At 35.6% G+C, this 25,861-nt stretch overlaps 1 protein-coding gene across 1 annotated transcript in view; it reads right to left on the reverse strand.

Annotated features, from left to right (window-relative positions):
* Nucleotides 1-25,861, reverse strand: part of IFT88 (intraflagellar transport 88) — a 52,541-nt gene that overhangs the window by 18,453 nt on the left and 8,227 nt on the right. The window contains exons 9-22 of the mRNA XM_087756674.1: nucleotides 21,298-21,402; nucleotides 20,381-20,487; nucleotides 19,606-19,716; nucleotides 19,275-19,506; nucleotides 17,566-17,636; nucleotides 17,019-17,105; nucleotides 14,259-14,358; nucleotides 9,734-9,820; nucleotides 8,890-9,076; nucleotides 8,195-8,303; nucleotides 6,553-6,703; nucleotides 5,282-5,397; nucleotides 2,335-2,387; nucleotides 369-434 (exon numbers count right to left, since the gene is read on the reverse strand). Coding sequence (XP_087612800.1) covers nucleotides 369-434; nucleotides 2,335-2,387; nucleotides 5,282-5,397; nucleotides 6,553-6,703; nucleotides 8,195-8,303; nucleotides 8,890-9,076; nucleotides 9,734-9,820; nucleotides 14,259-14,358; nucleotides 17,019-17,105; nucleotides 17,566-17,636; nucleotides 19,275-19,506; nucleotides 19,606-19,716; nucleotides 20,381-20,487; nucleotides 21,298-21,402 — 1,582 coding nt within the window. The remainder of the gene's footprint in view (nucleotides 1-368; nucleotides 435-2,334; nucleotides 2,388-5,281; nucleotides 5,398-6,552; nucleotides 6,704-8,194; nucleotides 8,304-8,889; nucleotides 9,077-9,733; nucleotides 9,821-14,258; nucleotides 14,359-17,018; nucleotides 17,106-17,565; nucleotides 17,637-19,274; nucleotides 19,507-19,605; nucleotides 19,717-20,380; nucleotides 20,488-21,297; nucleotides 21,403-25,861) is intronic.

Below are 25,861 nucleotides of genomic sequence, written 5' to 3' on the forward strand. Positions count from 1 at the left end.
TATCTAGAAATTTACAACAGGAGTTTCAACTAGCAGGGACTAGAAGTAAAAATATATATACTTTATCATAAGAAAGATTAAATAAGTAACATACTTATAAAATTTAGAAAGTATGTATGAGAAAGAACTCAACCAATCCGCTACAGGTAAAGTTTATTTTCATCTCTCTTCTTCAGCATTACCCTCATATTTCCTAAATCACGCTTTAGTGTTGTCAAGAAACCATGCAGCATTAGCATGAGCAAAAATGTTAGTTCGTTAAAGTATTTTCATATGAAAAATACTTACATCATACAATTACTAACACACATATTCAATGTAACAAAGTTTCCTTGGATAGTTGTACCACTCAATGAAAAAAAACTTACATTCAACATTCTCTGGGAATTTTCTGTGAATTACTTTGTATTTCTCTAGAGCTTTCTGGTAGTTACCTGCAAACAAAACAAACATCTCCTATCCACATATCCAAACATAAAAAAGAATATCTGATGAGAAACTAATACAGTTTAACATCACTTCATCTTTTTAGTTTGAGTACATGATTTAATGTAAGATCAAATTTGATAAAACCAAACTTAACATTCTTTAATAACTGACAGTAAAAATTAAGAGCATCTGAAAACAGTACAAATTACTCTGCAAATAACAGCATTAATTAAGAGGAGCTTCCTGATTTTTTCCCTTTTTTGACCTGCATCTAGGACCCCATTGTTCTATGACACATCTACTAGACAAGCTGTATCAAGCATACCAAGGCTTATCTGAGGCTGCAAATGTATGGACTGGTCAAATAGAAATGTGTAAGAGCTGAGCTCTGCCTACCCTTCCCTCCATCAGAATGCTGTGTGTCTCTCCTTTGCCCAGATCTGGTAGCAAACTAATTATTCTTTAAGACTTTTGCCTTCAATTTTGGCTCAGCTTGATTATTATGGAAAGGACTGATAGACCCTGTGAATCTAAAACCTCATATCCATAATATATCTTACAAAAAAGTTTGTTGAGATCACTATTTTTATTTTCCTAGTGTGACGTAGAGATCTAACTGACCTGCTATGTGTTAACACGATAAGCTGGGAATTTTGCTAATGAATCATAAATGCTCTATAAAGCAGTCAAAACCATTGTGTTTCTTTGCTGGGAAAACAGTTAATCTCTCTAGTTTTGGGTGGTGCTGACTGTTCTTAATTCACTGACTTTCCTAGGTCCTGTTCCTTTTCTCACTGATGTATTAAATAACTGAGCAGAGTGGGAAAATGCACTTATTTATAATGGAAGGCTGTTCTGCAAAATTCTAAAGAAACATAAAGGAAAGTGACAAAATGGGACAGCAAGAAAGAAGAGTATCATTTACATCACGAAGTGCCTTGAATGCATTTTAGGTGATGAAAAAACCCAGAAAGTTTAGTCCTGTCCATCGTGCTTATTGGCATATTATATTCCCAGTAAGAAAATACAGCACATTAAGACTCTCTTGTTTGTGTAATGCAAATACTATTTTAATATCAAAAAATTATACCTGCTGTAGAAAAGGAATTGGAATTAAGCAACTTTAAAATCTAATTACTTATGTTAATCAGATGGTAGTATAATTACATAAAAAACCCTTCTATTAGATCATTTATGCTGTAGTATCATCTTTATTTTACTTATTTAACAGCATAAGGAGTGTTTAATGCATAAGTCAGTGCAGGTACACTTCCTGGACTTAAAAGAAAAGTCATGTTTTATTATATATACACAGAAAATTCATAACAAAATAATATGTAACTGAATTTTCAAGAAAACTTGATGAGTTTCAAGGTTTGGTTTTTTTTTTTCAAGTGAACTTTCAGTTCAAGCAAACTAGGACCAGTATTCACATGAGGTAAAAAAGATCAAAAGAAAAAAAAATCAAAACATCAATCAAAATAAAACAAATCATAGAATGGTTTGGGTTGGAAGGGACCTTTAAAGATCATCTAGTCCACCCCCCTGCCATGGGCAGGGACATCTCTCACTGGATCCGGTTGTTCAAAGCCCCGTCCAGCCTGACCTTGAACACTTCTAATGATGGGGCATCCACAGCTTCTCTGGGCAACCTGTTCCAGTGTCACCACCCTCATTGTAAAAAATTTCTTCCTTATGTCCAATCTAAGTCTACCCTCTTTCAGTTTCAAACTGTTGCCCCTTGTCCTGTCACTACAGGCTCTGGTAAAAAGTCTCTCTCCACCTTTCTTATAAGCCCCCTTTATATACTCTCCAGGCTTCTCTTCATCAGGCTGAACAACCCCAACTAATTACAAAAAACATTACAAACCTCCAACCAATTACAAAAAAAGTTACAGAACTTACCACTTCTCCTGTAGCAACTGGCAACCATCAGCTGCCACTTCACTTGTGTCGGTCTGCATATAAATAAAATAAAATTATGCACACTGCCAAACAATGAATAAGCAAAATAATCTGCGTAGCATTGGTAAGCACCTACTATTAAACTACTCTTAAAATTTTTCACCTGGCATATTGCCTTCCTAGGAAGAATTTAGCCTGTTCAGTTCACACACAGTTTACCCCTGCGTCATGCTCCTGTGTTCAGGCCTCGATGTCACTCACTTGTAGTCCTATACTATAGTCTTTCTCCTGCTCGTGATCCTGTGCACCAGACACAATTAGTAGACCTGACATGTGAACCGCTAATCTTCGTCTGAGGTACAGAACCACGCGATGAGGGAGAACAAAATGCTGAACTGTATTCCAAGGAAGTCCCACCAGCAGGGTCCCAAGCGTGCCCAAGGGATCCCTGCCAGGAAGCACACTCCCTGCTTACAGCTTCAAACTCTGGCTTCTCCTCTGTGTCATCATCTCGATGCCCTAGCTGCTACCTGTCCTTCTCTTTTTACCACATAATGGTGATAGATATGGTCAGGGAAAATATTTGAGATGTTTGAGCATGTACAACAAACCTCTTGGACTCTTTCCTCATTCTTATCAAGATAGTGTGGAAATTTGGAAATTTTCATGGCAACAGCATATGGATGCTCTATAAGCCAAAGCACTTTTCACGTGGCTTACAATTCAACAGTAGCATATCCCAAAGGCACTGTATGCTAACATTTTCAGAATAGTTTTGATTCCTCTTCAGTTTTTCCCTCCAGTCACAGCACAGGCCATTTTTAACTCTAAATAATCTGTTTGCCTGGTAGTTGCCAAACAAGCTTATGAAAGACAGCTGCTTCACCTTTTTTAGTTTCAGCTGAACACATCTCCTGCAAACAATAAAGGCAGCCAAGCAGACACCATAATAAAGTTTATTACGCAGTTCAGTATGAAAATTCTAGAGAGAATAAATTGTCAGCAGCCAGCATTAGCTGCACAACTCCTTTTATTAATGACATATTTGTGCATGCTAGTAAAATGTAAAATAATGAAAAACTGTTTCTCAATTCATTGTCTAACATGTTATCTTAGAATGCAATTTAAAATGTAATTATTGTCATTAAAACAATACACTAAACTGTTAAACTAAAAAGTGCTGGTCACAGTTAAAATAAAGCTATAACTTTAAAATGTAACTTTATTTACAATTAGTAGCAATATATAACCCAACATTCATATTAATTAATTAGCATATCTAGCCTCTATTTTTAATACCAAATAAATACCAAAACATCTATGTTCTGTTATCTACTATTAACAATCTCATCCCACAGAAATAGTTTCTCTGTATTACAGATAGATTACAATTGCAAATAATACTGAAGAATTTCATATGCCAATTATTGAAAAGTACTTTACAATCCACATACTTCATGTTTTTTGCATGGACTGAGTGCAACATGAAGCATAAAATATTTAGATTTTTGCCAAAACAAGATTATGAAATAATTCTTTTTAGTTTCAGCTGTTTCTTTCCAAGTTTCTAAGAAGGCTGTGACCGCCAGCACATGCAATCTCATAGCTTGATTAAAATACAATTTTTTAAGGTGGCCAGTATTTATACTGAAAAGAATACTGGCAAACCTGTGAACTGTGATTTATGTGAACTGTCTCCTGTGTATTTTCATCTAATCTACATCTCTATTTCTTTATGATTATACCAAATTTGGGTGAAGTCTAAGTTTTTTAATTTATTTTGTTTCAATCTTTAATCCTTATTTAAACCTCGGATTTTCTCTTCTATAGTTAAGTCTCCTCTAACTCAAGCCCCTTCAAAAACAGAATTAGTATTTTTTTGCTGAACTTCTAACCACCTATTCACAGTATAATCTTTCCTTGAATAATATTGTACAAAATTTTGTTCACGTGCTGTCTTGTTCATGCAAATCATTCAGATTCACAGAACAAAAAGAATGCAAATTTTAATCATCACCAGACAAGCAATAATTGAGTTTTGCTTAGCCTGATTTTTGATAGGTTTCCCCAAACACAAAATAGAGAAATTCACGCTGGTTGGTGTGAATTTTAGTTGGTCTATTAACACAAAATTCTTCATGAACATATAGACAAATATTTGTTTCCAAAGAAAAGACCAGATGCATGTTTTTTTAGAATTCTGTTTGAACTCTGGGCTACAGATTTAAATTTTACCAAATTTTTGTTTATTAACCATTTGTCTGGTAAGCTCCCTTTCTGATCTAAAATAAAATATATGGCCTATATACTTTAAGTGCATCATATTCTGCTAAAGGACAATTTCAGCAATTAAGTTGCTGAACTAAACTCAATATATTTCAAATATCTCTATCAGGATCAATTTGATCCGTCAACTTATTTTCACTAACCATTGGTAATTCTGCACTGCATGTTTTTGCTTACTTCTATATTTTATTTGTAATAGACTTTTTATGGGAGTTGAAGTTATGTGAAAAGTGGAAATGCAGCAAGAACTGATAAAAGATGCATTTATCTAAACCATCAAATCCACACCGCATGAAAATATAACAGAAAGGATGTATTTCACATAAAGCCATACAGAAGGAGGTCTTGGTGGCTTAGGAGAACTGTTCCCCGCTTCACAGCTGTGTGAAAAGAGATTCTAATACCTAAAGAAAAGAGATTCTAATACCTAATACTATCTTAGGCCCAATGGAGGATCTTACTTAACATTGAAATTGCACAGTACGAGCAAAAACACACTGTAAACACACAGAAAGTTGAGAAAATTAAATAATACCCCAAATATTAACAACTCTGATATTTGCTTATACTATTAAAGTCATCCAACTAATTTATCTCTAGGTATACTTATGGATGTCCAATCACAAAATATTTGAGTAGGCATAAAATAATAATTACTTACAGGATAAGTGCTGCTCTTTCAAAGTACTCAATGGCTTTTTCACAAAACTGAGTGTCAATGTAATAGGCTCCAAGCCATTCAATGACCTCAATGTTTGAAGGGAAATACCGGTACGACTGACAAAATAGGAAAGGTGACAGAAACACAATTTTAGTGATAAACAACATCTTTATGTTACTTCTGGAATATCTTACTCAAGTGTTTAATTCTCCAGATGCCAAAAACGTGTAATATATGAATGGAAGTAGTGTACTATACCAAGTAATCCTGAAAAAAAAAAAAAGAAAAAGGCATGCCAAGTTTTCTAATTACAGAATGCTTTTTAGAAGTTACCTGAGATGAGTCTGTCACATTTTCCATCTAGCCTTATTCAAAATATTATTTTAAATAGTTTGCAACAGCAAAAATGTTTACTTAGATCATGTCCACATGTGAATAAGGTACCTAAAACATTAAACAATGCTAACCAATACATATACAACTCCACACTCAAATCAGTCTGCTGGAAAACTCACCTAAAAGCATTCTTTTCTATGAAATACATATGTACATAAATAACATTTTTGGCTTTTTAGAAATTCCCACTGAAACAGGCAGCACAATTATCATCCAGCACAGCTCCACTAGTATTCAGATTGCAACACAGCCTTTGATCATCCTCGCTTTACAGAGGAAAAAAACTCTCAGATTGCAGCAAAGCAACTTCCTGTCTTATTCCTGTTTCTAAAACACAGGAATCTCTACAAACTACAGACAGTACTATACCTGGTTTGAAATGAGAGAAGATGCCTATCTTTAGACAACTGTCTATACATAATGTGTAGCTGTATCATTAAAATACATATATAAACTTAAATAAACGCAAACACATTATATATATTTGTCCATATCCATTATCCAGATATAGCTTCCAATCAATGCAGTCATGTTACACATCTTTAAAATTACATTTATTATATCCATTTTTTATTTCATCTCAGACTATACTCTAAATTAAAATTGTTAGGGGTCAATGTAAACGACGACCATATGAAAAATGAAAGTCTGAGGTCAAATACCCTGTGGAAAGACAGGCTATGTGTTTCCTTTGGATCTGACTAAAAAAAAAAAAATGAGATTTTGTCAACTCTCTCTCCCCCCAAATCTTTTTTCTTTTTTTTGACTTTTTAAAAAGTTTAAGTGAATCAATTGTTAATTTCATATAGGAACCTATGACAAAATTTTCTTTAATTATGACAAAGTGCATTGGAAAAGCAATAAAGAGCAAGTACCTCATAGTAATAATGAAAAGCCTGGGATTTATCACCTTCATTATCATATAATTTCCCTAGCTTTGAAAGTACATGTGGATCAGTTGGTACTATACTGATCAACTGCAGGAGCCACTCTATGGCTTGACTGGGATCTTCCATGATCTCATATCTGCGTTTTCTTCAGTCAAGGACTGACACTGATGATATTTTGATTTCCTCAGAATTCCTACTATATTACATAATGTAATCCATATGCTGGACAGATATGCCAGTCACTGCAGTGCGGAGATACACTGGGATTTTTTACACATTGTTTTCATAATTTCATTTGTATCAGAAAGTATTTTTGTTAAGCTGAAGAATGAGAAATATTCAGAGGCTTTGGCTGCTCATTTACCATAAAAACACTTCGGGCTCAACAGAACTTTGGGCTCGGTTCTCCTCTCTCTCTGTCACTTATTTTACTTTGACTTCCTCATTTATAGGAATGAAATGTTAGAACCAGGCGATTTATTTGTAGCCTTTACAACTTGGTTAGTTTTTTGTAATACATCATTTGTGCTAAAGTAAGTGATTAAGTAAAACTGCTATCCTCAAGAACAGACTTTTGCTCGCAGTGAGATTTTCTGCTGAATGTCTAAGAAGCACAGCACAGACAGCATATGATTATGGTCCAGAGAGCAGAGGCAGCTTTAGCTGTAATTAGGCCTGTAGTGTGCTCTCCCCCCCCAGTCACCCCGAGTGGCACAACAGCTCAGACCTCTGCAGCAATGTGAGGTGAAGCTACTGCCCAACATGTTTTTTCAGTTTCTGCTGCACCCTACCCTTCATGGAAAAAGCTTGTGAGTGTTGGTGGAAAGCAGTTTTACATAGCAGTGGAGCGGAGAAATTCACCCTCAAATGAGAACTGGGAGTTGTAGGGCCATTTATGCTGTTGTAAAGGGGCTACGCAAGGAATAGAGATCACAGCCCTTCTGTATTTTTGGAGGTTACTTATTTTACTGACTAAAATATATTTTTATTACCTTCACTATTCTTAAAAGTCTAGTACAGCAACTGGAATCTGTTCTGCCTTGGGGAGGATTTTTCTACAGTTTGCACATCCTCAGAAGCATTGTTAAAGAAATTCATAGTGTAGAATATCACTGGTGATGTGCAAAGCCAACCCTTCCCCTCCTCAGCTTTTCAATCTGTTGAGTTTTTGCAGGGCTGGGAGACAATTATTTTCTTACACACACACACACACTAACTAATCTGAAAACAGCTTTCAGAACACAACTTCCTTTTCATTAGCTATATTATTTTTTTCTTAAAGGTTTTACTCAATTGTGCTCACATCTGCCACATTATTTTCATAATAAAATCAGCAGCACTTTAAATATTCCAGGACACACTTTAATACTGAGCGTAAATGTATTCCCTGCAACGTGAACAGTCTTAATGTATTTCTTCACTTGCTTCACTGGAAATGTCCAAGAAGGTTGTAAATTCTGTTCTCGTTTTTAAAAACGTCAGAGAATGAATCTATGCATGACCATCCTAATTATAAGGGACACTACAGTAAACTTCTAAGTCATCATGTCATGACTGAAACACATATTTCAGATTTAATGAGTTTACTAAAAGCACCATCCCTTATCATAATCCAGAAAAAAGATACATGTTTGCTATCTGGTGAAGGACTTGGGCACTATTTCGAAGGATTGCATGGAGTTTCAGAAAACAATCCAAAGCTTCATCTATTCTGTTTAACTTCTTGTATGTTAAACCTAAAAAATAAAGGTTACAGTATTAATGCAATGATAAAAAGATGACTTCAGCATATTAACTGACAGAATAACCAAGAAAAATGAAATAGGAACACGGTACTCAGAGGCAGTGTAATTGCCTTGACATTGAGGGACTCTATTCTTGAGAGCCATGGTTCTAATTCTTAGCAGCTAGTATGACTTACCAAACTGATAAACACAAGGAACACGAACCTAATCAAAGACCAAGAACATATGTAATCTCACTTTTTGAACAAGATGAATGAGGGAAAGGGAGGGCTTTTAGAGGGGAACGACTCTGATGGTTTAATAATGCTAAAACTGGTATATTTTTAGTAGATAGAAATTTTTATCTTCAAAGTGACTTAATCATCTGCAATTACTAGTTGATGTTGTTAACACTGATTTTTTTTTTGCAGAACAGATAGGACATACAAATTAATACCTTGCTATAACATAAATTACTGAATAAAGTAATAATAATTAGTATATATTTCTATACAAGAAAACTTTGAAAGCCAGATTCTCAGAAACACTAGTGTTACCTTTAGACAAAAGCTAAATCACAAAAGCACCTTTGGCTTACCAAGATTATAAAGTGCTTCAGTGCATGAGGAATCATTCCTGAGAGCTTCCTTATAAAACTCAGCTGCTTTTTCATAGTCTCCATTTGCAAAAACAGTATTTCCTTTGTTAGTTAGAGCTGCTGGATTGTACCTATCAGAATTTACAGCTAAATCTGCATAGTTAGTTGCTTGTGTCAATTCATTCTCCTACAGGAACAAAACAAACATTGTATTAGTCATTTGTCAGTCAATTTTCTTGCAGCTGTGGCTTCTTACAGTTGATATAGTGGAATTTTGAAAGACTGAGGATGAAAAAAAATAACACATTCTTTAGTCCTAAAATATTCATTATGTATTTGCATAAGACAGATCATCTCTTTCAAGTTTCAGAGAACTTAACACTTGAGATGTCTTTTGCCACTCTGTCCCATTCAGTCTGGAAGTTTTCTGTGTTGCAACAAAGCAGTATTTCTTTAAAAAACAAAAATAAATCCCCGTACCCTACAAACTTCATGCACAAACACACCTGCCTAAGCTGCATACTTCACATGTTCCTGAAGTTCAGCCAGGGTCTTCAGGACCTGAGTTTTAAATGCAGCTGCTGAGCTTCTGCACAGATCACACTGCAGGCATACTTCTGCGGCTGGGACTCAATCTCACTCTTCCTCCCAGCAACAGGATACAAAGGACATGCTCCAAACTTCAACTACAGCCAAGAACACGTGTTCCAGAATAACTCCTCAAACATGCAGTTTCTTGTTGTTTACAGAGATTATTTAGACAGACACAAAAACTGCTACAAAGATACAGAAGTTGCTACATAAACTGCAGTTCTTAACTGGTTTTGTTGAAGCAAACACTTACCAAATAATAAAGGAATGAAAGGTTTGTTGCAGCTGCACTCTTTACTCTGCTATCCTTTTTTTCAAACATTTTTAAAGTTTCCAGTGCCTAGAGGTAATTTGGAAACAACTTATTTCCCACTGAAGCAAACTTATACCAAACTTCTTTCAGAAAGCATTGATAAACTTCACAGTAACAAACAGACAAAATTATCAACTCATACACATGATAATTACTACAGCTTGTAACACACACTTGTAAGCATGTACACAGAGAAATAGATCTATATTATACATAATATTAATCGTGGTCATGAAATTTCAATAGTATTGGCTATTTATTACTTCTTCAAAATTTAGATGAGATATGGCTACCTTGAAGTACACAGGTATCTGATAATTCTATACATACAAAAAACAAGTTTATATTATTTGCTTTTAATCTAGTCAACTAATTAAAATTCTCATACCTATTTTTCCAGTTCTTTAAGTGAACACAAAAGGACTGACATGAAAACTTTTATTAAAAAGCTAAAAAAGTACACACTATATTAAAAAATATGCAAAACAGTGTAGGATTGGATTTCAACTTGCAGTTGTTTTGTGTAATAAGACGACGACACCTGTCTAAGTTTAGGAAGTACTCAAGACTGAAGACTGAGGCTAGAAGATTTTTTCTTTTAATCTTTCACATAAAAACTAAATTTCATAAACTTCAAAATAAGGAAATTTATGGACAAAAAGTAAACAAGTTTATAGCTAATAAACTATCAAAGAAACTTTGAAATAAAAGGCAGGGTTTTTTTTTCCATTGACTATGTGATAACATTTGTAACTGCAGACTAAATTATTAAGAAAATCTGGCTTCTTTACACTAAATATTTATATTAACTACACAAACTGTTAGAGTATCACTGTGAGCCCAGTTCCGTCATCTCTTACAACAGAGATCTGGCAACCTCAATTTAGCCATCAACATTAGCAATTCAAAAGTCTCCTTCTTCCTTTAGGTGAAACCTACAAGCTGCTGTTTACGTATCAAAGTGAATGCATGATACTGTATGTGGAATGCCAAAACAAACATAAAGGAAACAAGTTGTAATTGACTGTCATATATACTGTTTTTACAGTTACTTTACACAAAAAAACATGACTGTAGTAATGATGCGTAAATGACAAAGTATGTACAGCTAGATGTAGTACATTGATTTAGTCAACTACATTCCACCCAAGAACTATCAACTACTAAAGATTGTAATATTCTCCTAATAATAGAAAATTCTCTAAAGAAATACACCAATTTCGATCAAGAAAAGCATTTTAAAGGTCAGGATTTAGATTTTGTGGTCTCTGACATGTAAGACTTCAACTGTGATAATTTTAAACTTATACATATATTTGTGATTTGCTCCAAAAATGGAACGGTCCCAAATATTTACAGATGTAACACTACTATATCTGAGGTACTCTACTCTTAAGCAAAGACTTGCTTCTTCAAGTAAAAGCTGTGCATTACTTACAATGGAACTAATTTTTAGTAAACTTAAAGCTGTATAGTTCAAAGTCACTTTCTGAAAAGCCATTTTCCATTGTAGCTGATTTGTTTATCTTTGCTTTTACTGCTAAATGGTACCTTTGACGATACAAATTAGTCTGGAAGTAATCTCTTTTTCATGTATCATGAAAAGTTCATATGACTCTGAACTCTATGAATTTACTGGTAAATTATGTTGCAAGTCTCTTGAACCATTTCAGCATTATGAGCCCTAGGATGAAAATGCATAGCAATGCTCCTTTTGTCCTTGCAAAGTAGAAATGCTCTCACTGTATCATCAGCTAAGTTTATATATTTCTAAATAACTTCTAACTTTTTAATCCCAACAATAATGATTACTTAAATTCAACAATCAAAACTATTCTTTGTGACATGTTTCCAATGTACCTGAATTATTTGCTTACAGAAGTTAAACTTCAAAGCAGCGTGCCTGACCCAAACAGGGTCTGCCAGAGATGTTAAGGAGTTGCATGGCTAACCTGCAGAATTTTCTTTTTAAATTAATTTTCAAAGTTTTTCTTTGAAATTAAGAAAACATTCAAACTATGTAATACACAAAACCCCTTACTAAGAAAATACAGTCTAGACATATTACGGTAATTTCCACCCTGAATTTTTTTTTTGCTAGGACTGTTTTTAAATAACATATTCATTATCATGAGTACATAGTTAAGCCCATTATAGTGACAGCAGAAATCTATTTCAGTTCTTTTTTGAAACACAATAAAACTTGCAGCCTTGAAACTGAATATTTCAAAAAGTTTCCATTCTTGTCCTTCAGCCAAAGGTGTGTTGAGCAGGTGGTGAGTTAGTAAGTATATGACGAACAGACAGACAGGATGAATATAAGTGGCAGCTGCAGTTTTATTAGAACAAAAAAAAGACTCTGCAATCACCATTCTGCAGTCCCACTCTACTAAAGTAGTTCCAGTGCAGGTTAAAGGTCTTCTATCACATAATCAAAATAAAAAGAGCATCTTCTCCACTTACTCCTAACGTCCAACACCCTCCCTCTCCCTCCACTGGAGTACTTCACAGAAACACCACCTGTATCTCATTTTACCTCTGAGAACTGATTTTTTTTTTTTTTAACATACACTGAATACTAACTGGAAATGCAAAAAATTACCATCAAAATAGTAAATTCTTGAGATCATATGACTGTTTACCTACCTGTAAGACTTTCACCCTCCAAAAGCTATCATCAATAAATCTACTAGATTTGCCCAAAATTTTCCAAACTCTCACACTGTTTCCTGATCTCAGAAAGGCTATCAGTCAGACATGCAGTATAATAAAGGATAACTCTCCTGCTGTATCTACAGGGAAGAAGAGGACAGGACAGACAGGAGGAGCAAGAGCTGCTCAGGAAACCAGAGAAGCTTAAATATGAGAACAAAAAGTGGGCTAGTTAAGCACGTGGCCCTGTGTGCATCCCCCCAAGCTATGGGAAGGTGAAGAACCTTGGAAGATGACAGAGGTATTCAGCTTCAGCTGTAATTTTGCTGTATATGATCTCTCATACTTCTTGCCACTCATGCAAACCCAGGGGTTGCTATATTCCTTCTTATTTATTCAGCATTCCTATCATTGAATGTACTGCATAGTGCATGTTAGAAGGAAATTAAGCAAATCCTGTCAGATAGCTGAGTTTCTTTTTGTTCAGATGAAGCTGTTTTCCAACTGCTCACATTTCAAACCAAGCCTTTTTTCACAGGCAAAGAAAAGCTCACATGACAATTTTGACAAAAAAATAGTATATTGTCCCATGATGTATAAAAAATTAATTAAGACCAATAAAATGCATTTGTCTTAAAATAAAACATTATAAGAAAGCTGCACATTCACTTAGATAATATCAAAAACTTAAACATGGTAAGTTGTGGTATTAATTTATATACCTACATTGGCAATTTATATGCATAGAAAAGGAAAGCTACAGTTAACAGCCTGCTGTACTTATTAGCAAGAGATTGGTGACGATTTTTACCATGAAGGCAATTCAGCATAAAATTCATTGGCAGAAATTTGTCTAACTAGAGATTGGACAGCGAGTTGCAGAAAGAGATCTTACCTACATAAACACACATAAATAATTTCAACATAGTCAAAAGTTACTTCACATGTATATTTAAAAATATAACAGAACAATGAAAAGGGAACATGTAATAATATGCATGATAAAAAACTGTAAAATCACAAAGATTTTGGTAGTTCTATGTTCTGAAATTCTGCCAGTTAATGACTTTTGAGCAACAAGCTATACTTTTACTTGGAAGTACCGATACTGTATCTTGTCTATGACCTTTCTCATTTGCTAATATACTCTGTGGCTTAAACTTCTATAATATCTTTTCAGTAATGGTGATTCACCCTAGCCCTCTGTGCCCTCCAGGGGGGCAATCTTTTGTAAGAGATGCAGAACTGTCCAAGCTCCCGAGCAGATGCTTAATTTAATTCCAGTTTGTATTTCAATGGAAGGATAGGAGGGCTAACTGAAGTTCAAGGTCAGATTATAGTATTTCAAGGAATGCTGTAGTACATAGGGAACAGTGAGAATACCATAACATAAACGATACATATGCAGTGCATCTGCATATTTTGGTACTATCATCAACCTGAGAGAAAGATTCAGCTCATACTAATGAAAACACCTCCATGTTGATTAGCAACATGATTTCTAGGCTCTATTGACTGTACTGACTACAGTTCCATTAACTGTAATGACAGCTTGGACACTAAGTGAAGATAACTAAATTTAGGTAAATTTTGAAATGAACTGCATTCACTGTAACTTCTGTGGCAGAAATTTCATTTAGATAAAACTCATCTCTTATCAGTGTTTTTATAAAGTTATTTTACAGAGCAGCATCAATATAATTATAATGTTTGCATAAATCATTCTTTCCCTTGCTGAAAAACATGCTGTGGCTAAGAAAGATATCTTTGCCAATACAGTATTAAAAAGTAGTAATGTGAAAAGTTACTATACCTGGTTAAATTCCTGCTGTCTCAAATAAGTAGTGGCTTTATTTATTTCCAGGTCATTGGCTAACTCTACATAGTGTGAAGCTTTTACTACTTCAACACACCTGCAACAGAAAGCAAGCCATAAAGATAAACAAAATGCATCTGTGCAAATGCCACTTTAAGTTATATACTTTTGTGTCCAATTCGCTTTCCTAAATGAGTTGTTCTTAGCTATTCTTTCTTTACAGAGGCAAAGAGCACTTTGATTAAAAATATTTGAAAAAACATTTTATTCCCATAACCTAGCTTAATAATACCATCTCTGCTCTCATTTTTTTTTTTTTTTGAGTCAGCTGCCTAAATATCACATTATTTTCCATCACTGAGTGATACTTGATGTCAAATATTGACTAAGATAATTTTTCAAACCATTTTCTTTGGATACATTCTACCAGCTGATTTTTCGAACCTGATGTCCTGTTGCATATACTACCAAGCCCATAAACCAGCTTAGTGAACAAAGCCAGAGACTGCAGATTGTGTCCTTGAGCTACATAATAAAGTCATAATAATAAATCTCTTTCTGATCATCCCCCAGTTACTTTTCGCTTAGGGTCTTCTGCAAAATGAGGGCAGAACAGAACACAGCAGACAGTTCAGGGGTTCGTTTGCAGACACCATCTTCCAGGGTTTGATGTGATGTACTTTAAAATTGCCTAATCATTTGAAGCAAGACCTTTATTTACTGTATGCATATATTGTTCTCTCAAACTGTTTGGAATTCAGCACATTAAATGAACAACTTTCTGGGATGCTTCCACTTTTTTTTTTTTTTTTAAGTGGTGGGAAGCCTTTTTCTTTTCTTCTAATAGTTGGCTAATTTCCCAACAAAAGTTTAAATTAACAAACTGCCTGCTGCTATAATTGCGCTGGCACATGGACAGTCTCTATACAAAGTATACAAATGCCTTTTGATGTTGGAGGAAAACTTATATTGAAAAAAAAAAGCAATTTCTGCAAAGACATCTGTAATAAAAGAAGGGTCAAAAACCTGTTTTCAACTGCTAGTGTTAACATCTTTTAACCATAAAATGCAATGAGATCTAAGTATCCAACTGTTCCTTATGGAATATGACAGAATAGTCCCAAGATTATGTCACATTTTAAGTAAGAAGTTATGAGATCTGAAGATTATTTGTCCCCACTTTATTTCTGTAAATAAAATTAATCTCCTTAAAAGCACTTTTAATACTCAAAGGACTCATAACAAAGTGTAGTATTTGGAAAACCAGGCTCAAACTGCTGGTTAAACTTCTTCACTGGGCTTGAATACCTCAGCCTAGAAGAACAGAGAGTAAATCTGTCCTGATATACACAAAACAATCCCACGCATCTCACCAAAAGTTGTTTAATTAGCCAGAACAGATATGAAAGAGTGTTTTACTTCATGACAAGTATTTTGTGGATAGCACTAAGGCAACTGAATATCTCACAATCTTTTTCAGTTTTCTTGAACAAAACCACAAGATACAGAGCAAACAAATCTGACTTACTCATGCTAACAATTTATAAAGCAGCAAGCTAATTTTCATAAGACATACTGTTTAAGTTCTAGTAAGTCAGAATGGCAAAAGTAGGGAAATTATAAGATTATAATGATTATTAAACCATCAAACACCACCTTGTGGACTCTAGCAGACTAAACATGTCTGTGTGAGAGATTATTTCATGTTAGTACAAACAGCTTTATTAGTAAATTATAATATAGGACCTCCAAAACTTGAAAATAATCCTAACTGGCAAAAAAAAACAAAACAAAAAAAAAACAGGTAAAGGAAAGTTCTCTTTTCCCATCAAACTTCCTTCACTTCCCAAACACTGAACATATCCGTTAGTAATGTTGCGGCTGCAGATACACAACCATAATTTGCGTACATGTTATTTTCCAATAACATTATTAAAAATTCTAAAAATATCAAAGTCCTTATAATAGAAAACTAAGAACTAGTTAAAAATGCATCTTGAAAAGTTATACTAATAATTTTTAAACTGTCCTTACAAGAAGTGTGTCTATTTTATTTTGTTTTAAAGAGAAGAGTGTTCTGCTGTAGAAAATACCACAGAAAGCAAAAACTAAACTGTAAATTGAAAAATAAAGTGGATACAAAAATCAAAATGGTAAACTGTATCAGCAGCCTATCACTTTATACACTTGTATAAATGTTTAAGAAACAGTAAATTAAGTTTACATTTATAAACATTAAGTTTATAAATGAAATGCAAATAAACCTTTCTAATAATATTTAGATTCCAGTGTTTTATACAATGATGCTATGGAGTAATGAAAGCTTCTCAGGCACCCCAATTCTTCATTATGCTACCTTCAAACTTACAGTAAAGAGTAGTGATCATTGCCTTCTATATAGCATTTCTCTATCGGGACTTTTAAAACTTTTTGAATTTTCAAATTGAATTTTCAAATTCAGTTAAAGTTTAAGAAACTGTGTTTGTGCTAATGCAGAACAGTTCAAAATGTATAATTTGACAGCTGAGTTTCAATGATACAATGAAATTGATTTTTAACACAAAATAGACTCTAATGCTTTCTTTTGTTCTTCTCCAGAGCATTACAGAGGCAAACTGAAAATAGTCTGGATGCTATGTTTGAGATGTGCAACAAACTGTGTTTCCCAGGCTGTTTATATTTGCGAATCTGGTTTCATAACTAGCACGAGAGACTGGCATATAGTTTAGACAAAAAGAAGCCCTGCTTGACTCTTACCAGTCATAGCCCACTGCAAAAGATGTCTCAATTACTGGCGCAATGAGTTTAGCAGCTGTCATGATGTATTCCTCTGCCATAGATTTCCTAACAAAAAAAAACAACAGAAAAACCAACACACAAACATGTCACCATTTCAAAAACGTATACAAAAAATAACCAAATCTTGTTCTTGCTTCCTCCTGCACTCGGGACAATCTTAGGTGTCAATCTAACCAGTCCCCTGCTACTGCTACTGCCCTGTATCTTGATAAAGCTCTCCATTTTTTCTGTTTTCCTTTCCCTGCACACCGTAGTTGTATTTTTTAAAAAAAACAACGCTGCAATTTTTAAGCAGTGTAACCTATAGCATTTGGGGTAGATATTCTACTTCAGTGCAGTACACTAAACTGAGTGATCCAACCTGTTCTTCCAAGCGTATTCTTTCCTAAGAATTATGAGGACACTTTTATAACAAGAGCTGCGGACACGTGAGAAGACTGATAAAAACTTTCAGGAGCTGGAATCCATGGCACCACGGACAAGAAAGAACAGACTCCACCATTACCTCTCACGTTCTATTTGTCTTAAGCTGTCATTTTTAATGGCTTCAATCAGTAGATTTGTATGTGGATCATCCTGGAGGGGAACAAAACAGCTACAAATTATGCCAGTATACATGCATTTTAATTATTTTATAGACAATATGACTGTAAACATAAATGGATGCAAATTACATAGTCTATAATGTCAGTTATTTACTTTTCTCATTTCAAAAAGCTAGCTTCAGTTTAAAGTAGTTTTCTAACCACAAAATCTGACATTTGGCATTACAACTACTTTAAACCTGTTTTTCTGCTCACGTATGTGGTCATAGCTCACATTAGGATTGTTAATAGGTATAGTTAATGTCATGTGTATCGGACTGGGAAGGCTGCAAATCACAGTGAGAATACTCACATGCTTAAAAATAAGAGCATACTTAAGCATTTGCTGAACTGCAGTGGTATTCAGCAGATGAGGACTCGTGCTACCTTCTCATTGCAATAACTCACACGATCATCTTGTGCTTTCTATCACAGCTCTCTCTTAGTTCTAAAAGAACTAATGCGGGTATGCTGGGTAGCCACCTCTTCCTCATTTATGGGAGCTAGATCACAGATTTATACAAAATAAAGGCCAGAAGGAAACTTTGTGATCTTTTCTCTGACCTCCTCATAACAAAATACAGAGCTTGGAATGTCTGTTAAAACTGTAGCTTGCCTATGCTTAGAAAGAACTTCTACAGTCTAAAGCTTTTCTTCCAATGAATGATCTTACATAGTCTTCAATTAATTCAAGTGTTAAATGACCCTTATGGTAACGTAATTTCTAATATGAGAAATTATATATATATATGTATATGTATATATATATGTATATAAAAATATAATTTTATATAAAAATACATAAGAAATTATATACATATTTATCAATAAATATAAATATATATGCTTCATATATTAAATTTTATTTGCTTATGCTAGGACAATAGGAAGCAACAGCTACTCTTAAGCTGCAAATAGTTTGAAAACTAATTGTATGTTTGATCTTTAGGACTGAAAATGGAAGCTTTGCATCACTGAAAAAAAGATTGCTAAGAGAATATAAAGGGCTTGCCTTGATCTCTCTATAGAGGACCTTTCTAAGAGGGACCCTAAGCCTATCAATCACTTTTTCCTGTCTTTAACATCATGAGCTGCTGGTTTCATTGTACAAAGGAAGTCCAGTTTCCAACAAAGTCTAAGAAATTAAAATAAGCATCTGTAAACTTTACTAAAATTTTCTTCTGTAAAATAACACTACAGTATTACAAGTTTTATTAGCAATCATTTGAGATAACTTGCACTAACTCACTTATTCCTTTGCTCCCTTTCTTTTAGCTTATAAATATTTTATTAAAATTTTATATAAATAAAGGAGGCAAAGCAGTAAGTGAGCTATGTAAGTCAGCCCAGATGAATTTCAACAAAATTGTTATGAAGACAATCATGTGGTGTGGATTTTATGTACATCGTATCTTTTGAGGAAAAAAAAATTTTGAATGTTCTCGACATTATTTTATACTTCTGAGCAGTACTGCCACACTAAGTTCATGCTGGTAAAAAAAAAAAAAGTTATTTTAGATATGTAAATACACATGGATTTACATATTCAGTATAGTCCAAGCATTCAATGTCTCTCCCCCTTTCTCCTGATTTACCATAAAAAGATACAGTTTATCTTGTTCAAACTTACATTTGGTGAAATGTATTTGTCATCATAATCCACTTCCAAGGGAACTGCAATCAGTTTTTGGAAGGCTTTTTTCATTTGCTCACTGTTTCCAATAGCAAAATAACATAGGATCAAGTTGAAGCCTGCCTTCAGGTTTGGAGACGTGCTCATTATATGTTCAAATGAAGAAATGGCATCAACGTATTGGCCAGTTTTAATAAATGCAATTCCGATATTTTGCATTATTTTAATCCTAAATAAAGAAATCAGGATTAGGTTATATTTTTAACTGTCAAATCATGCTGTATCCAAAACTTCTATTTCAGAACCATGCCTACTAGCAGAAACTCACCTCATCTCTTTGTGGACGCTAGGAATCTGGTCTAGAGCCATACGGTAGAACTTGATAGCTTTGGAATAGTTCCGTTGTTTTAAATATATATTTCCCATATTCACCTTCAGTCTACCTTTCAAAAGAAGTCAATAAGCCTTTTAAAGCATAGTTACAGCATTTTACAATTGTTTCAAAGTGACAGAGTAGAACAACTTCTTAATAAATTTGTCTTCATTATAGGGTACCAGTGGCCCTTTAAAGAAGCACTGCACAAAACAGCCTTCTGTGAATTTTCACTCAGAAAGAGATGAAGTAGTAATGAAACCTAGAAAAGAACTATCAACATAAGACGTATTCTGATTTTGATTGTGAATTAAGGGATGAGGTAGAGATTATTTATAGTCCTCTCCAGGAAGGCAGCTGCAAATAAGCATCTCTGATAAAAGTGCACTGTAGGAGTCTCAAAGATGTACAAAATACTAAAAGAAGCCTTCAGAAGGGGAAAGCTGAGTCTAAAGAAAAAAAAATAATATTAGAGCAGACAATATAGTGTGTGCTGCATGAGGAAATGATATATTTGGCTTTATGTTTAGCTTAGCCTATGTAAAGAAAAGACTTCATGAGTTGGAGAGCCAAATCATATTAAGTTATACCAAGTCAGAGATTATGAGTATCTGTCATCCACTCTGACTGGCAGACATGAGGGCTGAGATCTCTGTCAGTCAACACCATGCAGATGAAGTCCTTATTTTGAATGCCTGACTACCAATTTTAATCCACTTTGGAATGTAACCTACCTCCATTGCTGAACATCTTATTCTTCACTATAACTTGATAAGTATTCAGTGCTTCAGCATACATTTCATTAGCAGCATACTGACTGGCCAGATTAAAAAGGACCTATAGAAAAATGGAATTACAGGTACAAGAAAACAACGTTGTTCTCTCAACAGTAATAAACCTGAATTCATAATAGATAGTTTCCAATTAATTTACCTTGGAAGCATTGCTTTTACCAGTTTTAAGCTTCCCATCTTTAATGAAAATCTTTGATCTTTGTTCTTGTACACTGACATAGAGAAAACAAGTTTCAAATCTACTTGTTCTAGGTAATTCTTTTATTTTTGTACTTAAATAACTACCATTAAAAGTCATGCTAAGTGGGCCTTAAACCTAAGTAAACACAATGTTATAATTCAAGAGTATTAAAAAACATTCATACGAGTTAATTCTCAGAAACTGTGCATAATTTATGACTCCCAACATGTGGAAAATGGTCCTACTACCTGCGGTCACTCAGTTTATGAAGAGAAAATTTTCCAAACTGCTGTTTCAAAACAGGAGTTCTGTTGGTGTCAGGTAAAATACCTCCACATTTTCCCCCCAGCTTTACTCTAACCTTCACTGTAAAGTAAATTACTAGGTCTGCTTAACTCAATGTATTCATTGTTAATAACTTTCTCTACAGCACTACCAGGAGTACAACCTGAAATTCCCCCTAAGTATTTTTACGTATGTTGTATCCTTTTTTTTTTTTTTAAAAAAAAGTCTACTATCAATTTGAAAACCAGAACGTAAATCCTACCATATCTGATCTGGTACACTGCTAGGAACATTACAACACACACACACTCAGCAAAACACTGAAATGTCTCTTTAGGAGGTTTGCTACCAACACCTTTCACTCACTGAAGATTTCTAAGCACTTACTGAGTAAGTGAGGTCTAAGTTGATGTTTTCTGGAGTAGCAATTTGTTCACGTTGTCTCACCAATACTCTCTCCTTTCTTCCAGCCTCTTTTGCTTTTTCCAGAGCCTTAAATAAAATACTAGAATTTAGCAATGCCTTGAATCTTACTAACCCAAGATGGCAAAAATACATTCAAAACAAGCATGAAAAGAATAGGCTCATGTCCATTTTCTTCAGATGCACAGGCTGTACCCAATGCCTGAAAAGCAGCAATATAACCCACAGAACGGTGTTAATTAGCAAGAAGCAGACATACAGTTAATCTAAGTCTGCTTAGCTGTATAATTTTAGAGAAGTATAGTCACATACATATATACACCATAATCACTTAAAACCCTAGAAGATTATTCTACTTGTATTAATCACAGAAAGTGCACATAAATGTTTAAAAAAAAAAGAGGGAGTGTTTAGGCTTGGCATGTTTCCTTAGTTGCAGAATCCCAGTGCAGGAATAACATGAAGGCAGGAAGAAAACACGCACGTTACACAAGTGTATACTGTACATACACCTTGACTAATTCTGGATGCTGGTAAATTGCTTCCCTTTTTTATCTGTCCACAAGTGGTATTTCACATGTACGTTCGCAATTCGAGTAACTCCAAAATTATTATTTTATCCAGTGATAATCTTCTGCAGATTGGTGTCAAGACCCTTCGTGCAAGTAATGCTACAGGTCTACAAGTGCCGCTAGCAGTCCTGTATGCCTCTGCAAGGGTGCAATGGTTAAAAAAGTAATGGCTAGCACTCAAGGTAGCTATTTGGCAGCTAGCAGTGAAGTAAGTACTTCTCAAGACATAGCTTGATTCTTAGTTCTTACGATAGAAAGCAAATCCTACTTGGCTGTTTTATAGATAATGAATTGGCAACTTTGATGATTTCTGCAGGAAAATGGATATTCTTCTGGACTCATCAGAAACTAATACGAACATCCTAAAGGACCCTCAGAATGGTCTGGTATAATCTACATAAGAAACAACCCTTTGACATCAAGAAACAAAGAACATTCTTGGCCATACATGCAAGAGGCTAAAGAAAAATTAACAAAACAGGCTGGCTCATCTCCTAGTGAAGGTGAAATTCCGACATTGTATCAGAAATAAATTAGGATAGGTCTGTAAGGATACCTATCCTAAATGAACCTAATAAATGGATAAACTTCTTTCATACTTTCTGATCAGAAGCTATCAGCAGCAGAAAAAAAAAATGTTTTATTACAAAAGTGTAACATAAGAGGATCTTTGTCAGCTTGAAGGGTTGACGCATCCAGTCTAAACACCAGACTTAAGTCCCAAGGACTTAGAGTTTCACTGTTAGAAGCCTTCTTGTGAACTCCCCAAGGAAGTAAAGTCCCTACAGTGTGGACTGCTAGGTGAAGATATGCTAAGTGAAATCCTTCTCTCCAAAGGAGCTATCAGGCTATTAGCTCAATAAATAATCCAAAAATCATTGGAAAGGAGTATGACTGAGGTAGACCAGGATTCCAGATGGTTGTCCTAGTAGGTGCAAGCATAAAGGCAGTCCTCACACAGTACAGTATCATCCTGATATCAGAACTATCTAGGCTGACCTACAACAATCAAGGCGATCAATGTTCGAACTTGTCTTAATTTGATCAGGACCACTGGAATTGCTGCAAAAACTGAAGAAAGGCATATACCAGGCCTTTTGACCAGACAAACAGGAATGCATTCAGAGAGCTGGGACATCTTTTTTTTTCTCAAAAGCGATACATACAATGCTTCCTTGTAATAGGCAAAAATATATGAGACGTTACCCATCCTGAAAGACAGTCCTCAAGACAACTGAAATCTTCCAGTCATAGTCTAATAGGGTAAATGTCCTATTCTGTATTTGAAAATATTCACACTACAGGAGACATAAAATAAAATCATTGACAAAAGTACATTCTTGCTGTACTAGTTCCAAAGGTAAACTGCTGTCTTAAAGAGAGGAGAAAAACCTCGAACGAAGTATGCTTCTTAATGAAACACTGGATATTTCTCTACAAACAAAGGGCAGATCCCGCCACTGTAACATGGAGTATCTCACCTACAGGAGGCCTGAAACATGCAAATAACGGACTACTACTTAAGAAAATTGCCAAATATAGATAAGATTGTAAGGATAACATATGTAGTCTGATAAGAAGCATCACATAGGCACACAATATCACCTTTCATAAAAGAGCTAAGGAGGTCTTCACTGTGTGTGGAGAGCACTGGACAATATAAAGTCCCTTCAAGATAAGAAAGCCCTCACTGTCACTGGGTCCAGTGTGACTCCCAAGAGCGGAATCAATTCTAGACCTCAAAGCAAAGACAAAGACTTCCGAACAAAGAAGATCTATCAAAAGGTGGACTGCATGCTTCTTAACAGATCCAAACTGCAGCTAAGACTGCCCCTGCATTAAGACAGCTGAAGTAAGATCACATGATGCTGTACCCACCATGTTTCACAAGACCTAAAGAGATATTTGAAATTGTCTGAATCAGAGTGTGGACAGAAAAATATTCCTTTGTGTCAGACAAAAAGACAACATTTATGAAAAGTGCTAACTTGTCCAAACAGCTTGAACTCACTAATTACATCTATACTAGGTGTAAATCAAATGGGCTAGAGCCTGTTATTTAATCACTACTAACTGACACGACATTGCTCTAGTACCCTCTACAACAGATCAAATACATTCAACCCGCCAATTGGAAATAGTTCCTTATCACAGTAAACTTCAATCATGTCTAGGAAGTGTTTAGAAAAATGCTAGTTTGTCTGGGACAAAACTGTGCCAGTAACCATGCTAACAATTTACAAACCTATTGACTGACTCACAAATATAGACATTGTGTACAGTGGACAAACAGTGCCATCTTCCCCATTTGTAGCAAGGCTCAGACCATTACAGACCATTTGCAATCTTTGTAATGAATTCTGGAGCTCTTAGTCTCCAAAACATGAGAATCTGATCAAACCAAAGGCCATCTAGCCTAGGATCTGTATCAGACAGTATTAAGCAGCTCAGGAAAGATGCTTTACCCATTCTTCTAATCTAACAATACCTCCTCAGAATACACTCCTAAATTAAAAATTTTGCAGCTCAGATGACTGAGCAAGAAACATCCTCTCTCATAGCTCTAGTTAATTTTTCCCTTACAGATCAGATGCCATCAACTTGAGAGAGCAATGGATGAGCACAAAGAAACTCTACATTCCTAAGAACCCCATGTATCTCATTAATTCTAATAGTTGAGCCTGCTCTGCCTCCAGTAGTTTAGGAGCTGGAGCTAGCCAGTCCAAAGCATATGGAATAAAACATAAGCCTGGTCCTAAGAAGGAAGAGTTAGAGGCTATTTTGATACACTGGAACCCAAGGCTTATGTGTTTTATTGCCACTGTGCTATGAATCATAGAATCGTTAAGGTTGGAAAAGGCCCTTAAGATCATCAAGTCCAACCGTTAACCTAGCACTGCCAAGTCCACCACTAAACCATGTCCTCAAGCACCACATCTACCCGTCTTTTAAATACCTCCAGGGATGGAGACTCAACCACTTCCCTGGGCAGCCTGGTCCAATGCCTGATTACCCTTTCGGTGAAGAAGTTTTTCCTAATATCCAACCTAAACCTCCCCTGGCGCAGCTTGAGGCCATTTCCTCTCGTCCTATCACTGGTTACTAGGGAGAAGAGACTGACCCCCACCTGGCTACAACCTCCTTTCAGGTAGTTGTAGAAAGCAATAAGGTCTCCCCTCAGCCTCCTCTTCTCCAGACTAAACAACCCCAGCTCCCTCAGCCGCTCCTCATAAGACTTGTGCTCCAGACCCTTCACCAGCTTCGTTGCCCTCCTCTGGACACACTTCAGCACCTCGATGTCCTTCTTGTAGCGAGGGGCCCAAAACTGAATACAGTACTCGAGGTGTGGCCTCACCAGTGCAAAGTACAGGGGCACTATCACCTCCCTGGTCCTGCTGGCCACACTATTCCTGATACAAGCCAGGATGCCATTGGCCCTCTTGGCCACCTGAGCACACTGCTGGCTCATGTTCAGGCGGCTGTCAACCAACACCCCCAGGTCCTTTTCCGCCAGGCAGCTCTCCAGCCACTCCTCCCCCAGCCTGTAGCATTGCATGGGATTGTTGTGACCCAAGTGCAGGACCCGGCACTGAGCCTTGTTGAATCTCATGCAGTTGGCCCCAGCCCATCGATCCAGCCTGTCCAGGTCCCTCTGTAGGGCCTTCCTACCCTCCAGCAGATTGACACTTCCACCCAATTTGGTGTCTTCTGCAAACTTACTGAGGGTGCACTCAATGCCCTCATCCAGATCATCAATGAAGGATACTCGTGTTTGCACTTTCAGGTTTGCTTAGCTTGGAAGGTCCCCTTGTCTGAAGGTCTGAAAGAAGATGAAATAGTTCATCTTGATGCTGACCCCTTATGGTGCAACAAAAGCAATATCGTGTCTACCATATGCTATAGGACCAAACAGCCCCTGACATGGAAGGGTGCTGTGGAGGTGGCTTAAGTGAGAT

This window comes from Nipponia nippon, unplaced genomic scaffold, assembly GCF_047370975.1.
Source record: "Nipponia nippon isolate SJK-2023a ecotype South Korea unplaced genomic scaffold, ASM4737097v1 scaffold_2, whole genome shotgun sequence".
Taxonomy (NCBI): Eukaryota; Metazoa; Chordata; class Aves; order Pelecaniformes; family Threskiornithidae; genus Nipponia; species Nipponia nippon.